Below are 16259 nucleotides of genomic sequence, written 5' to 3' on the forward strand. Positions count from 1 at the left end.
CAACCACACTCAAGTAGGTGTTACTTCTGCCAGACCCTGTATTATGAGCCTCTTGGGCTAACCTGAGACTTTAGCCATGAAGCTGCAAATTGTTTCTACAGGAAAACATAATTCAGGTTCCAAACAACTGAATTAGAAGTAAACAACTGATTCATAGGCTGAAAAATATCACTACTGTTCTTGGCATTTTAAAACAAAAATCTCTCATCCCTAATACTACAACTACCTTTGTAGTAATGTATCATTTCCCTTAGTCTTAACAATTCACTTAAGTCACTGTTAAACTGCTAGTAAGAATCAGTCATCTGTCATCTTTACCAATTAGAAGGTTAAATGCTGAGGCTTCCCTCACAAATTTAATATCTCAGTCTATCGACGTAATTTCCTTTGAATTTTTGAATTGGGGACACACTGAATATAGGCAACACATTCTTGACACATTCGTTGTGTCAAAAGACACAAAGCTGGAGAAAGCTGGGCTTCAGCATGAGTTGGCATTTCTTTCTTTTTTCTAACGGATCCTCTTTCTCCAAGCTAGGTTATGTTCTAGGCTCATGATCGAGAGCCCCAAATATCCAATGACCGCGCTGGAGAGGGAAAGGGGGAGGTAGGAGCTGGGCTGCTCACCAGAATCTTCACTATCGTAGCACATCCTGCTGTATGACTGGAATTCAACTTGGGGAGGCAGGTCCTGCGTGGACACTGGGGTACCCTGGGGGTCGGCATAAAGCAGCAGCAAAGGCTGGTAATGCCCCTTGATGCACTTGGTCACCACATCCTTCCATTTGGGCCCAATCTGAACCAAAAACAATCATGAGAACAGACAATTATATTTCATATCCACAATTCAAAACGTATCTTTCTGTTCTGTTTTTCTAAAGAAAATAAAAGATGAAAAGACAAAAATCAAGTACAGAGACAACAAAAGAGATCTTATACCTACACTTAATAAATCGCTAAATCTTTTTTTTGATAAATCCTTTTAGAAAGCTTAAAACCCTGTAAAAGACAGGAATAATGAATAAAATTACTTTTATTGAAACATCAATTTGGTTGTGAAATATGAATAAGAGTTCTCAAAGGCGAGTATGCTATGTGAGGAGACTTGAGCTGCCTTGGCAATCTTTTTTTCTTTTCAAAGACATCATCAAATCAAAGCGTTTGCTTGAAATTTGATTTCTATAATTTTCTCCTAAATATTAAAATCACTTTTATGAAGCTAAAGAACAGGCAGAAACTCTCTCACAGACTGCCTTAGAATAAATGACATTCCAAGTCAGAGTTCACACATGGCAGGGCATAAAATGTCAAGCTGCTTAGAATAGACAGCTGGACCTCCCGGCCTTAGCTTTCTGCTGGATTCAGTGTGCCTCTGCAGTGGAAAAGAGTAACTGAATCACCATGGCAAGGACAATCCAGCCAAATCCCCAAACTCACCTGCTCTTTAACTTGAATCAGCCACATTGTTAGATAGTGTGCTCTTGGAGTCAGACAACTATCATAGTTGTTATTTTATAATAGATGTTCAGTAAATTTATAACTGGGTTATCATTATTCTAACTAAAACACATTTATATACTTCTTATAAAATATCTTATACAATATCTTAGAAGGCATGTATTCTTTTTCAAATGAAAAATCTATAAAGCTCAAAGAATTTATATGCTGCCCAAAATGACAACAGCAAAAAAAGAAAAGAAGAAGGAAATTAGAGAATTTGACAAAGACTATGACTTGCGGAAGGGGCTGCTCGCGGTCCATGTGCTGGTGCAGAATGTGTAAGCAGTCTAACCGCTAGTGTCCAGCGCTAACCTAATCACGGGAGTCTTTCTGACCCATGCAAATCACCTAAACCGCTTCACCTGGACTCCAGTTTATGCAGTACCATGTTTCCAGATTTGAGTATCATCACAGCCCTGTTTTCTCTGTACTGTCTCAAAAACATGTTCAGGGAGCTAACCAGCAGAGAATAATTTACAGCAGCCCAGAGACACAGTATTACCCACTAATGATTCCAAAACTTGGAATTCTGAGCTTTCTGCTAACCTTATAACCTAATCTGAGGTATTAGATTGTTGTTGCTCAAATTAACCAATTAACACATTAAAAAAAAATTTGTCAGCTACAAATACAGAACTGTTCTGAATGCCATGTGAGGGTATTTAGAGAAAATAATATAAGACATATTCATCCTGTCCTCGAGGAAACTTACCATCAACTGGGGAAGACAAGACTAATATTTTCATAAATCCAATAGGTAGGCACAGAGATATTAAAATTATTAAAATAAAACACTGAAGACAAATAATTATCCTTAGTTTTTTGTTGCAGTTACCAAACACTTTAAGAAGCGCTTGAATATTCCTACCTCCTTGACATGAGCATCATCAAAATACATCCATTTGCGGATCTTTGTTTGGAAAAAGAATGTAGAATAATGTTTGCCATAGTAACAGATCATTCCTACTAAGTACAGTTCAGACTGCTTGGCCCGGTCATCTGTCACTCTGAAAAACAGCTGTGGGGAAAGAAGAGAAAGTAAAGAACAGTGACATACTCAACCCTTTCACATCCTCTGTGAGCAGACTCCATCATTTCTTAAGGCTCTGACTTACGTCTCTGCCCTTCAGTATAAGATTTTTTGCTAGTCCATATTAATCATCAGAAATGAACATAAAAAGGCAAAACATAGGGAAAAGCACAACAGAGAGTGTCCAGTAACTGGTAAGGTGGTGATGTTTCTTCTTACCTTTCCATGATAATATTTTTCTTGCTACCATAAGAGGAGTCAGGAAAAGTTGAAAAACCAAACCAAACAAAAACAAAACAAAAATACTCTTAAGTTTTAAAAGTTATTCATCAGCTGGCACCACAATATAAATTTCCTAATGAGACCCTCAGTAGAGGGTAAGAGAGTCTCTAGGAGAAGCAATACCCCGTGCTGGTTACCAGCATCTCAATTCCTAGATGTCCAATGCTGTGCTAGGGGCTAAGAGAAAACAATAATGAAACACACTGCAGAAAGTGATTCTTGCCTTGAGGAACTGACTCGGGTGAGAAAACAATCATAAAAATTAAACTAGAACAGCACAGAATATGCAGGCTACAGAATTTTAGAAAAAGGAGATTTTGTTGTGCATAGCATACTCACTGCAGAGATTCCTTGGGGAGACTAAAATAAGATCCCAAATAGTTCATTTATTCTCAGTAGTGGCTTAATGATACTTAAAAACATCAACAAGGGATCTTCTTAGTCATAGGATTCCCCGAGGACAAAACTAATAGAAAGGAAACCAAAGAGCTTCTGGTTCTTCTCTTGAACTCAAGGAAAACCCTGGCTGTACTTACATCCAGGCATGGAGCTGGTTAAGGTTAATCCCCAGGGACTTCCGCCAAGATGGAGGCATAGGTGGACCCACCTTGCTTCCGTGCACAACCAAATCTAAGAACAACTATTTTTAACAATGATAAACACAACCAGACCACACAGAAAATTGACAATACAGAGTCCGAAAAAAGGACGAAATGCTCGGCTAAACGGGTAAGCCAGCAGTGAAGCTGGTCGACCTAAAAGATCTCTGACCTGGTGGCGGGCAAGCAGCCGAAGGCGCATGGATCGATCGCGGCTAGCTACCGGTGCACACCGGGAAGAGGCACAGCCGGCTGTCTGCGGTAAGTGGCGCATTTGCGTGCAGATAAACCAGTGAAGAGGCGAGCATTGAGACCGCACGGTGCACGGGGCAGCAGGTTCGGACAATTCTGCTTGGATAAACAGGCCGGGGCGAGTGGTGGGACGGGACAAACTGGGCTAGCAGAGAGGACCGCCATTGCTCCCTCTCTGACCCCGCCCCCACACACAGGGTCACAAACCAGCGACCTGGGTGGCCCCGCCCTGGTAAACAACTAAGGCTTCACCCCTCTTACTTACTTACCAGTGCGAACAGACCAAAAATGGCTCAAGAACAACTCAGAGCCCCAGAGCCAATAAATCTAAGCGACAAGGAAATAGCCAAACTTTCAGATGCATAGTTCAAAACACTGGTTATCAGGATCCTCACAGAACTGGTTGATTTTAGTCACAAATTAGAGAAACATATAAAAGCTAAACTAATTGAAATGAATGGTAATGGAAAGGATACCAATAGTAATGGAAAGGAGTCTGGGACTCAAATCAATGGAGTGGACCAGAAGAAAGCAAATAATGGCCAAAGAGAAAAGAATGAAGAAATAAGAATTCAAAAAAATGAGCAGAGGCTTAGGAACCTCCAGGACATCTTTAAACGTTCCAACATTCGAATTATAGGGGAACCAGAAGGGGAAGAGTCACAAGTGGAAAACTTATTTGAACAAATAATAAAAGAGAACTTCCCCATTCTGGCAGAGGAAATAGACTTCCAGGAAATCCAGGAAGCTCAGAGAGTCCCAAAGAAGTTGGACCCAAGAAGAAACACACCAAGGCACATCATCATTACATTAGCCAAGATCAAAATGAAGGAGAGAATCCTAGAAGCAGCAAGAGATAAGGGGACAGTCACCTACAAAGGAGTTCCCATCAGACTGTCAGCTGATTTCTCAAAAGAGACCTTACAGGCAAGAAGGGGCTGGAAAGAGGTATTCCAAGTCATGAAAACCAAAGACCTACAACCAAGATTGCTCTATCCAGCAAAGTTTTCATTTAGAATGGAAGGACAGATAAAGTGCTTCTCAGATAAGATCAAATTCAAGGAGTTCATCATCATCAAGCCCTTCTTATATGAAATGTTAAAGGGACTTACCTAAGAAAAAGAAGATAAAAAAGTTGAACAGTGAAAGGACAGCAAACTCACAGTTATCAACAACCACACCTAAAACAAAAGCAAATTAAGAGGACAGCTGGATCAGGAGTGAACCATAGAAATGAAGATCACGTGGAGGATTAGCAACAGGGGAGTGGGAGAAGGAGAAGGGGGGAGAAGGTACAGAAAATAAGTAGCATAGAGAGTAGATAGAAAATAGATGGGGGGGTAAGAATAGTAGGGGAAATACAGAATCTAAAGAATTTGAGACACATGTTCATGAAATAAAGGGGGAAATGGTGGGGGAGGGGCATGCAGGGTGGAAGGGGGGAATAGAACAAATGTAATGGCATAATCAATAAAAAGTTAAAAAGAAAAAGAAAAAAAAAAGGTTAAGCCCCAGGTCTGAAGTCTGTTACCCTATTTTCCTAAATAGATTCAGAGAAAACCACTAACCCACTAAATTATCTTTTGAACTACTTCATTTCCTTCTCAGCAGACACTGGTTCCTCACTGGGAATTTTGTTTTATAGGACTCAAGTCACCAACTTGCACCTCCTTCACCTCACCAAGCAGCTCTGGTCAGGCAGGACTACTCACTTCTTTGACCTTACTCCTCCCACGGTCGAATGCACCTCCCTGTTCTACATTGGGATAAACTAACAGTGAGTAGAGCACACAATAACTCTAAAAATTGCTTGATTTTTACCAGTACCTAAGCTCTGCCTATCTTGTCTTTCAAGGCCAAGGTCCTCCCATTTCCTATAAAGGAAAAGCCTTTGTTACCTACCCAAAGGAGGTATGTGATCATGTACTTACATGTATGCACATATAGGCACACACATATACAGTAATGCACCTTATTCACAGGGGATACATTCCAAGACTCCCAGCAGATGTCTGAAACTGCATAGAGTACTGAACCCTATATATACTACCTTTTTTCATATACATACATATCTATGATCAAGTTTAATTTATAAATGAGTACAATAAGAGATTAACAACAATAACTAATAATAAAATAGAACAATTACAACAATATACTATAATAAAATTTATGTGAATGTGGTCCTTCTCTCTCTCAAAATCTTACTGTACTACACTTACTTTTCTTGTGATGACATAAAAGGATACAATGCCTGCATTATGAGATGAAGTGAAATGAATTACATAGGCTGCTGTGATTCAGCATTAGGCTACACTAAGGGTTACTTTTACTTGAACATTAACACTGCAATACTGCAACAGTCAGTCTGATAGCTGAGAAAGCTATTAAGTAACTAACAGATGAGTGGCATATACAGTGTAGATACACTGGATAAAGGGATCAAGGAGTGAAAACAGGGCGAAATTTCATCATGCTACTGAGAAACACGTGCAACTTAAAATTTACAAATTGTTTACTTTTGGAATTTCCATTAATATTTTCAGACCACAGATGACTGTGGGTAACTGAAACCACAAAAAGTGAAACCATAGATAAGGAGGGACTACTATACACAAGTATGTTCGTCCAGAACATACTATAGCTGTCATTTATAATATAACTTTGTATTGAGTGTTCATGCTCTTGAGCAAGAATAAAACACAGTAACTCTAAGTCAAAGTTAAACTAACACTCACATCACCCAACTTAAGGCAGGTACCCAGGCTATGAATGACATCCTCTGCTAAGTCCGAGTGGTCTGAGTCCCATACCAATCCAATTGTGATAATCTGTGGAGCATTCATCAATACACGGCGAATTCGAATCCTCTCTCCACAGTTGCTCTGAAATACATACATAAGGGTTGTTTGACATGTTTCTCACTGGCTCTGGCTCCATTCCACTGATCCCAGGGTTCCCTTCCCCCTCCATTCCAAACCCCACCACTAACTTAACTCACCGGACAATTCCGAAGATCCCCCATGGTACTGGCATTCTGTAGCAGCTCACCAAACATGCTTGGTGAGGGCTTTTCTCGTCTTTCCAACATACAAATAGCCTGATTGCTTCAAGATGAGAAATAGATTGGGGATGATGGTGAGAGTTACAGTTAAATCAAATAAATCATTCATATAAACTTCTAACGCACATGTTTGACTTTCTTCCTCTGCCTACTTTTCCTGGCCAGCCTCAGAGTCTCACAAACACATTGAATGCCTCTGCCTGTCCCAAAATCTTAAGCTCACTGAATCCCCATTCTTCCTTCCACTTGGCTGGCCAGAACTGAGACTAAGAAAAAAGAAGGGGTGGAAAAGAAGGAGAACACAGGTTATTTTAAAATTACAGTTCTGAGTTCCTACAATATAGTGTAGAATCAGCAATAAGGATATAAACTACTTGGATGCCTGGTTAAAACCCAATCAACCGAAGGAGTGCCTAAGGGGAGAGAGAACCCTGTCAGACTCACCAAAGGGAAGTGGTGGAGATGTAATGCACCATCTGGATGAAAGGCAGTGGATCGGACGTGGCGCCACAGCTAGTACATACACACTGGGCCCAGAGGGGGAAAAGCAAAACCAAGCAGCCATGGTCATCAACTGTTTTGGCAACTATTTGACACCCCACATCCCAGGATAAAGTGTTCTTAAACAAAAAGTCTAATAAATGTTGGGGATAGAAACAAGGTTCACCTGCTCAAATAGCGTCATTGCAAATTTCTGGTGGGAGATGCAGTGCTTGGCAGTACATATATCCTCTTTGGTTTCATCAGCAATGTGGAAATGAATTCTCATCAGCAGGTTTTCCTAACAGGAAAGAACAAATGCAGTATACCAACAATACTTAACAGACAAATGTACAAATTGTCTGGCAGTTTACACAGAGAAACAGCAATCTTCCTGGAAGACAGAAAGTGATTTTTTTTAACTCTTTAATTTGAAATAATATAAATTCTTAGGAAGTTTCAAAAAAATGTATAGAAAGTCAATAAACCTTTCCCCCAGTTTCCTCCAATGTTAACATCTTGTATAACTATAGTAACAATGTCCAAACCAGGAAATAGACATGAATACAATCTAGAGTTTATTCAGGTTCCACCAGATTTCACTCAGTTGTGTTTACGCGTGGCTCCATACAATTTTATCACATGTATATATGGTCATGTGACCACAACCACAATTGAGATGGAAAACTGTTCCATAACCACAAGGACCCCTCACAATGTCCTTTTACAGTCTCACCGACCCAAATCCAACCCTGGCTCCTAGCAAACATGGATCTGGTCCCTAATCTCTGTAATTCTGTTATTTAAAAAATGCTATGTAAATGGGATCATATAATGTATAACCTTTGGATATTACATTTTTGACTCAGCATAATTCCCTTTAGATCCATTCTAAAGACTACATAAATCAAGAGTTTATTCCTTTTTATTTCTGTGTAGTATTCTACAGTACAGAAATACCACAATTTGTGACACCATTTACCCATTAAAGGAATTTGGGTTGTTTCTAGTTTTGTGACTATTATGCAAAAAGCTTCATGAATATTCATGTATAGGTTTTGTTATGAACATAAAATTTCATTTTTCTGAGATGCAGGTCCAGAAAGGCAACTGCTGAGTCAAGTGATAGTTTGCAGATTTCTTCTTTTAAGAAACTGCCAAACTTTTCCAAAGTAGCATTACCATTTTACAATTCCATCAGCAATCAGTGATTGCTCCAGTTTCTCAGGAGTAGCTCTGATTTTGGCCTACATTTTACCCCGTTATGGGATGTATATATCGTTCTCTCAGTTTTTTATTGGATTCACAGCTTTCTGAAGGCTGATGAATAGAATCCAGAGTTCAGAGGAGTTAGGGTCTTCCACTAAAAGTCACTGGGAGAAACGCAGTTATCTAAATAGCACATTACATATGCTATTTAGCACATGTAAATAGCACATGCTAAACAGCACATTACATGTGCTCAGCACTCAGTTATTCTCTGTTTAATTACTTTTAGTAATGCAAGAATTCTCAAAGTGTGGTCCCCAAATCAGTAGCATTAGTGTTTAGCATCACCTTGGAACTTGTCAGAGGCAGATATTCTTGGGCCCTACTCCGGAACTATTGAACCAAACACTCAAGAGAACAGGGCACAGCAATTTGTATTTTAATGAGCCCTGTCTCCTCTGAAGGTGACAGCCAATGTTTTATGTAATGGCAAGCACAAAACTACCCTAAACCTGAAGGAAAAAGAGTAGCCCTGCAAGGCCAGTCATACTGCATTAGCAGAGATACCCCAGTACTCCAAGGAACTAGGGAAATTTCTAGTTCTAACTGTAGAGACCAGGGGCACAGTAAATAACCACAATACAGTAGCTAGTCCCTGCTGGAGACCATCAACAGTCCCACCTCATATCAAAGAGGGCCAGAGGCCAGCACTTACAAAGCACTCTGCAGCATCATCCATAATTCCCAGCTGGAAGCGCTGTTCATCCTGGAAAGTCTTTGCCAGAGCACTGCGGAGAGTGTCAGATGGAAGCACTTTTTCACTGCTACACTGAAACTGGTTAAAGATTCCCTGTAGGGAAGAGGTTAGATAAGGGGAGAAGCACAATTCTGTCATTAATCTTCTAAACATCGCAGTCTGTCATGCTAGCATCCCCGTGCTCATAGCTATGGAGCCAAATGAACTTCCTACAAGTTGATATGCTTGCAGTCAGTAATAAAAAAATAAACAATGACGAGTCAGAATAAAGGGAATGATCCCATGCTAATAAGAATAAAGATCTTTGCCCTTCTAATTGAGTATGACAACATTAAAGACATATTAGGAGAGACCACTGTCCTGAGTTAATATTCAGTCACCTCATTTTCTCTGATACAGATAGAGGTAGATGGTCTACAGTAAATAAATTATGTGTAAATGGATTGATAAATTATTCTTTGGGGGTTCATTCTATGAAACGTGGCCCCCTTCTTTTAAATGGTTTAGCTAATACAAAATTATCCAAAAGTACAAAGAATAAGAAATACCTACATGTCTAACACTGAGAAATAAACATTACACCATTTTTACTTCCAATCACAGATAAAGCGAATGTCCCATTGAACACTGCACACTTTCTACCAGCCACTCACTATCATGAGTTTGTTGCATAATCTTTTATTTTTAATACTTTAATATATATACATACTATGTATATTTAGGGATAGATATACAGGGTAGGGCAAAAGTAGGTTTACAGTTGTTCATATGGGAAATAATACAATAATTAGTAACTATGAGAATAAATTCTTGTGTTTTGTGTACTCCCAACTGTAAACCTATTTTTGCCCTGTCCTGTATTGTGTGTGTATTTCTTGTTTATGTACAAAGTATCACACTGCATTTTACTTTTTAAAGAATTCAGCATTGTTTTGAGGTCTCCCCATAATGATATAATACATATACCTGGTCTATTCCTTTTCCCTGTAGCACAGTGTTTTATCAGGTAACAAAACCACATCTATTTATACATTTCTTTGCTGACAGACATTTTGGCAGTCTCCAATTTTTTGCTGTTATAGATAGTCTATGCAAACTTATACTTCTACCAGTACATGAACATAAATAAATTTCCCCATACCCCTGCCAGCAGTTAATACAATCTGGTTACTTTTAGTCTTTCTAGCTACGTTTGTTTTTTTCTAGGTCTTTATGTGTATTACTATGGCAAATACCTTAGCCCAGCCTTCTGGTGTTTTTTATGTACAGCAGAGGGGTTTTTTTTGGTGTTATTAAATGTATCTATCTTCTCCATCTTTAACTACACCTGAAATAATGATGAACGGTATGTCCACAGAATGGAAACAAAGAGTGGCAACAAGTGGCACCTGGCTTGACAAGTCCTTCTCATCAAGTGGCGCTGAGTCTCACCCAGAGACTAGACTGTGCCCCTGGACAGCACCCAGCCCGAATCCTCACCAAATCACCCAGTAACTCACTCAACAGCTAATCACATATCAAAAGGCTAAAGAATGTCGTTTGCTTGAAATTCTTATTGTGCTTTCTTCACATAAAAAAATCCCATGGTCATTTTTCAGACTTGCTACTGAGACCAGAAATGAGAGCGCTTTATAAACCTACATACACAATTTAAGAATTGAAGGCTCCACCAACCAAGAATGGTCAATTCTTGGTCCTCATCTTACTTTGTCCAATCAGCAGCCCAGTCATTCATTCCCTTCACTCTTTTATCCAAATATTATCTCCCGAATATAGTATTTCCTGATAACACTATTTAAAATTTCAAACTCTACCCTCTCTCCCTGAACCTCCCAGCCTTACCTGTTTTATTTTTCCCTGTGGCACTTATTACCATCTGTCATAACATGTACTTTACGTATCTACTGTCTGACTGTACTGTCTAGAATATGAAGACAAAAATTTTTATCCTTTACTTCCCTGCTATATTCACAGAACCTTGAAAGATACTGGCATACAGAGGGTAATTAACAACTAGTTTTAAATAAATAAATGAGTGAATGAACAAATCAATCAATCATGTGATATGGGTAGATCTTATTAAGGGAAGATATTATTAAGTTTTCCCTCTCTCTTTCTCCTTCCCTCTCGGGAGATAATGAATTACCTAGAAAAAGCAAACTTTTTTTAAGGTAACATAACTAGTTAGAGCAAAATGGGACTAAACCTCATTACGCTCATTTCACGTGGGAACAATTTTTGTCATTCTGCTCTCTTACTAGTATGGTTTCTCTTCATTCACATTGAACATCCATCCCTACAGCAGCTCAAGAATAATTTACTGTTATTTACCTGCTATTATTTCCCTACAGATGACTTTTCATATGATGTAGAGGAAGCAGTACCAGCAATATATACTTCATATTAGTTAATAAGCTGGGAGGGAAATCTATTATAATTTCCCCAAGTTATTTTGGACTCACCTAGAAATTTTTCACAAGACTAAGATTGCGTAAAGGCAAGGCAGGACCTTCTATAGTTTTTTGCTGAAAGTAGAATATCTCTGAGTGGCCTCTTAAATCAGACCAAAAGGAAATGTCTAGGCCAATAGTTAAACACTCCCAGGGGGCAAGTGGGTATCTGCCGAGTGACGTATGAGATTCTGAAACTTAGCGGAACATGGGGAAACAAAGGAAAATGAAAGTTGGAAAAGCAACAGTGACCACTTCTATAAATAAATGGTGGTCTGACCACTTAATTTGCTGAACGTTACCTCAGCTTGGTAAATCTTAGTAACCACTATCATATCCCAACCTGCTGTTCTCCTCAATTGTTAATGGTAAGACATTACTGCTGACAAAGGCTCTATCCCTAGAGCAAGGGATAGATGAAATTTGGTCCTTTTTATTCAAAATCCAAAACTGGTTCCAAAACAAACCAACAGTAAATTAGTTCCAGAATAGTTCTGTATAAATATATTTGCAAACTACAGCTCCTTCAGGCTTTCTCAATTGAGTTTCCTCAAGAAGTAAACCCTGATATTCTAAGGCATCAACAGTTCCTAATGAAATACTTCTCTCCAATGCATAGTACTAGTTATGTTCTGATTCTAGAGAGAATTAAGAAAACAGTCACTGAAGTCACTTTCTGTATTCTGCGGTTCAGATGTACCTGTTTGAGAAAGAACAGGGTTCCACTGAGAGATGGTATAGAGTAACAGTTGGGAGGATAAACTCTGGAACCAGACGATCAGGGTTCAAAATCCCAGCCCTGTTACTTACTTTTTATATGATCTTGGACAAACTACCTAACTTCTCTAGGCTTTAGTTTCTTCTTTTAAAAGAATATTAATAATAGTATTTACCTTCTTGGGTTATTTAGGGATTAAATAAGTTATCTGTATATCTATCTATATCTTAGACTAACGTCTGGCAGTATGATAAGCACTATCTCAGTGTTAGCTATTACTATTATTATTAAAAGTTGCTAAGGAAACTGTCTGCCATGGACCTACCCTGAAGAAGGGCCTTCAGTCAGAAACACTTCTACATTCTGCTACCTGCTATTCAAGCGAGGTAGATTTCCTATGACCTAGATAATGAGGGTTTCAGCACATAAAGAGAAAGACCTAAGCAGGGGTGTCCAACCTTTTGGCGTCTCTGGGCCACTCCAAAAGAAGAAGAACTGTCTTGGGCCACACATTAAATACACAAACACTAACATAAACTGATGAGCAAAAAACAAAAAAAGGTTTTACGTAAATTTATGATTTTGTGTTGGGCCTCATCCACAGCCATCCTAGGCCGAGGGTTGGACACCCCTGAAATTAGGAGCTCTGCCTGTGCCCACAGTGGGTATGCAACAACAGATCTGGCTCTTGTGTTCAGTGACATCAACATCTCCATGCTATACTCTTTCTTCACTTCTTAATTACAGGCAGCTTTCTCCAAACACACTGAGTATCTGAATACTTTCAGAATGGCCTCTGCCTGCTTCTTCTTTATTTTCTTATTTTAAGCACTGTTATCAATTTTGCTCTGCTATTGTCAGGAAGAAGCAAGTGTATTAGGGATGAAGCAGCCTGAGCCTGCCCAGCATGCATCTGTGGAGCTGCAGCTCTGGAAGAAGCTGTAGCACAAAGCCTCTCTGTTAGGGCAGCACACTAACCCCTGTGTGTCCCTCTCACATGAGCACAGGGCTGGAACGGGCCTCCTCCTGTTCCTTTTTTCACCCTCCTCCCACCTTTCCCAGAGGGAGATCCTGTTCACACCAAAGAAAGCCAAGAACATTTAGTTCAGCAGTAAGAACAGGTGGTAGCACCAATAAGGAACAAAAACTGGTATTCTTCCAATTGCTGAGTTCTACAGCAGGGAGGGAGAAAGGACAGGAAGAACCAAAACCCAGGAATTTTTCCCTGTGGGGTCCCTGATGGTTTCGTTTCAATAAACAGAGAAAACCCACCTTTGAAGTTTCTTTCTACTTTTCTTCACAGGGTGAAACCAGAGAGGTCTTCCTTTTCATTTACAAGAAAAGCCAAATTACTTTTTGTCTATTAACTATTTTCTTGGATGCCATGCAAAAGCAACAAAACTTTAATGACTAAAAGCAGGTGCTGCTCCACCCATTTCTCTTGGATCAAGCAGCACATAATTCTACCCACATGAGCACATAATTATTTGGGTTAGCAAGAACCATGCAAATGAGAGAAGTACCATAAAGACAGAAAGTCTGTGCTTTGGCAAATACAAGTGCAGCTGTTGCTTAAGTCCTGGGGTTATTCCCCCCTAAAATACAGACTTTTACCTTTAGGGAAGAAACAGCTAATTATTTCTCTCTCAGGATTTCCCAGCCTTGCAACTGAAAGAAGTCATGAGTACAGAAGACGGGGGTCAAGGAGAAGGGCTGTCACTAAACTTGATGTTTTATGAGCCCGAGGTTTTTGGATCGTGACCTAGTCAGCTGAGAGGTGTCAGCAATCCCTTCTGCAAAGGCACAATACACTTTATGTACCACTATAATCAATTCTCAGGGTTTCTCTTCCTGACCTAGGCTTCCCAAACCTCTCAACATTTTGGCTGTCATAATTAGTCCTTTTCTCCACGTCTACTGGAAATCATAGACCTAAATAAATCATAAACCTAAATGTGGCCCATCAAGCCTATTTGAAAAAGCAACCATCTGAAGATAAAGGAGCCCCTGCTGGTGTGGCTCAGTGGACTAAGTGCCCACCTACAAACTAAAGGGTTGTTGGTTCAATTCCCAGTCAGGGCACAGGCCAGGGTTGTGAGCCAGGCCCTCGAGGGGGGTGTGAGAGAAGATAACTATTAATGTGTCTCTTCCACACTGATGCTTCTCTCCCTCTCTTTCTCCCTCCCTCCTCCCCTCTCTGAAAATAAAAATAAAAATAAGTAAGTAAATAAATAAATAAATAAAGAGGCTAATCCTTGAGTGTCACTGACTACTAGAAAAGAACTTTCACACTAGTTTTGTGTGTTCAGAGCATGTTTAATGTCCTCTTTCAAGAGAAGAAAGAACATTTTGGCACCAATAACAATAATATTGAATTTTTACCCTTTTATTGCAGAAGATCTCAAACATGTAAGTGTAGACAAAAATAGCACAATAGACTCCCATGCATCCATCTTCAACAATTATCACCCCCTGGCTGATCTCACCTCATATATACCACCCATCCACTTATCCTATTCCCAGATCATTTTGAAGCAAACTATAGATGGTATTCATCTGCAAATTTTCAGAATATGCCTCTAAAAACTAAAAACTCTTTTTATGTAAAACAGAACCATAATATCATTACAACACACAGAAAAAGGTAATAATAATTCCTTAATACCATCAACAATATCCAGTCAGTTTAATAGAAATTCTTGGTTCATCTTTGGGAAAGGCAGCAAACAGGTGGCTAGGTTCTCTCTTGAGACTCTTTAACCTTACATCTAAAAACAGCTAACCTCTGGACCTCCTCTACCAGTCCCTTTAAATTAAATTCAATGATCAATACCATACCTCCCATAAGTTTAGGACTTAATTTGCCTCCAGTTCATAGCCCATACTTTGAACTTGTCATGGTAAAGTTAAAGACCATTGTAAGCTACCTATCACACTCATTCCTGCTACCCATAAAGAACAGACAGACATGGATATACACACAGGTAGAGAGAAACACCAAGACTTCAAGACACTGAACAGAGACATGCAAAGACAGAGGCAAGTCAAATTCACCAGAAAATGGTATTGCTTTTTAGTGGGAAATCATAAACGAAGATAGAGATTTTTATAAAATATAATACTCAATTTGCTAATTTTTGCCAAGATCAAAAATATAGAATCTTACAGATTACCAACAGCATTTAAATCAAATTTAAAAAATTAATGCCCCTGGCTGGCGTAGCTCAGTGGATTGAGCATGGGCCTGTGAAGCAAAAGGTTGCCGGTTCAATTCCCAGTCAGGGCACATGCCTGGGATGCAGGCCAGTTCCCAGTGGGGGACATGAGAGGCAACCACACATTGATGTTTCTCTCCCACTCTTTCTCCTTCCCTTCCCCTCTCTCTAAAAATAAATAAATATTTAAAAAAATTAATGCCATAACCACTTTTCCCACAGGGGAAATGGAAAGGAGGACCCTTCTGGACATATACCAACATTTTGAGATTATATAAGTTTCGGGTTCTGCCATAAAATCTGGAAAGAAAAGAAACATGATAATCTACTATTTTTTTTCCTTACAGTTATAGCCCTCTATTTGAATATAATGTGAAATTCTGAAGTCCAAATTTTAAAATGGATAAGAGTCTCAGATTTATACTATTCAAGTTATGTCAGTGGTTAAATTAGTTAAATAATTAGGTACAGCCTACTAAGAATTTAACACTAAGAAAGCTCGGCCAAAAGACCACACAAATACCTTGTATCTCACAGGTAAGCAAAACAAGCAAGTTCAACTCAACTAGGTGATATGTGCATTGGACATGAGGACATATATTTCTTTTATGAAGACTTTATATTTTGTTATTTTTAATGCTTTTTAATTTTTCAATTATGGTTTACATTCAATATAATTTTATATTAGTTTCAGTTGTACAAC

General features: G+C 39.1%; 1 protein-coding gene across 10 annotated transcripts in view; it reads right to left on the minus strand.

Annotated features, from left to right (window-relative positions):
* The window catches only part of USP54 (ubiquitin specific peptidase 54), a 159333-nt gene that overhangs the window by 35985 nt on the left and 107089 nt on the right, over positions 1 to 16259 (minus strand). For all 10 annotated transcript variants that reach the window (XM_053664000.1, XM_037130626.2, XM_053663999.1 and 7 more), the window contains 7 exons: positions 9132 to 9266; positions 7395 to 7508; positions 7172 to 7254; positions 6665 to 6770; positions 6402 to 6548; positions 2369 to 2518; positions 628 to 796 (listed from right to left, as the gene is read on the minus strand). In XM_053664000.1, coding sequence (XP_053519975.1) covers positions 628 to 796; positions 2369 to 2518; positions 6402 to 6548; positions 6665 to 6770; positions 7172 to 7254; positions 7395 to 7508; positions 9132 to 9266 — 904 coding nt within the window. The remainder of the gene's footprint in view (positions 1 to 627; positions 797 to 2368; positions 2519 to 6401; positions 6549 to 6664; positions 6771 to 7171; positions 7255 to 7394; positions 7509 to 9131; positions 9267 to 16259) is intronic.

This window comes from Artibeus jamaicensis, unplaced genomic scaffold (assembly GCF_021234435.1).
Source record: "Artibeus jamaicensis isolate MK-2021 breed Jamaican fruit bat unplaced genomic scaffold, CSHL_Jam_final contig_332, whole genome shotgun sequence".
Classification (NCBI taxonomy): Eukaryota; Metazoa; Chordata; class Mammalia; order Chiroptera; family Phyllostomidae; genus Artibeus; species Artibeus jamaicensis.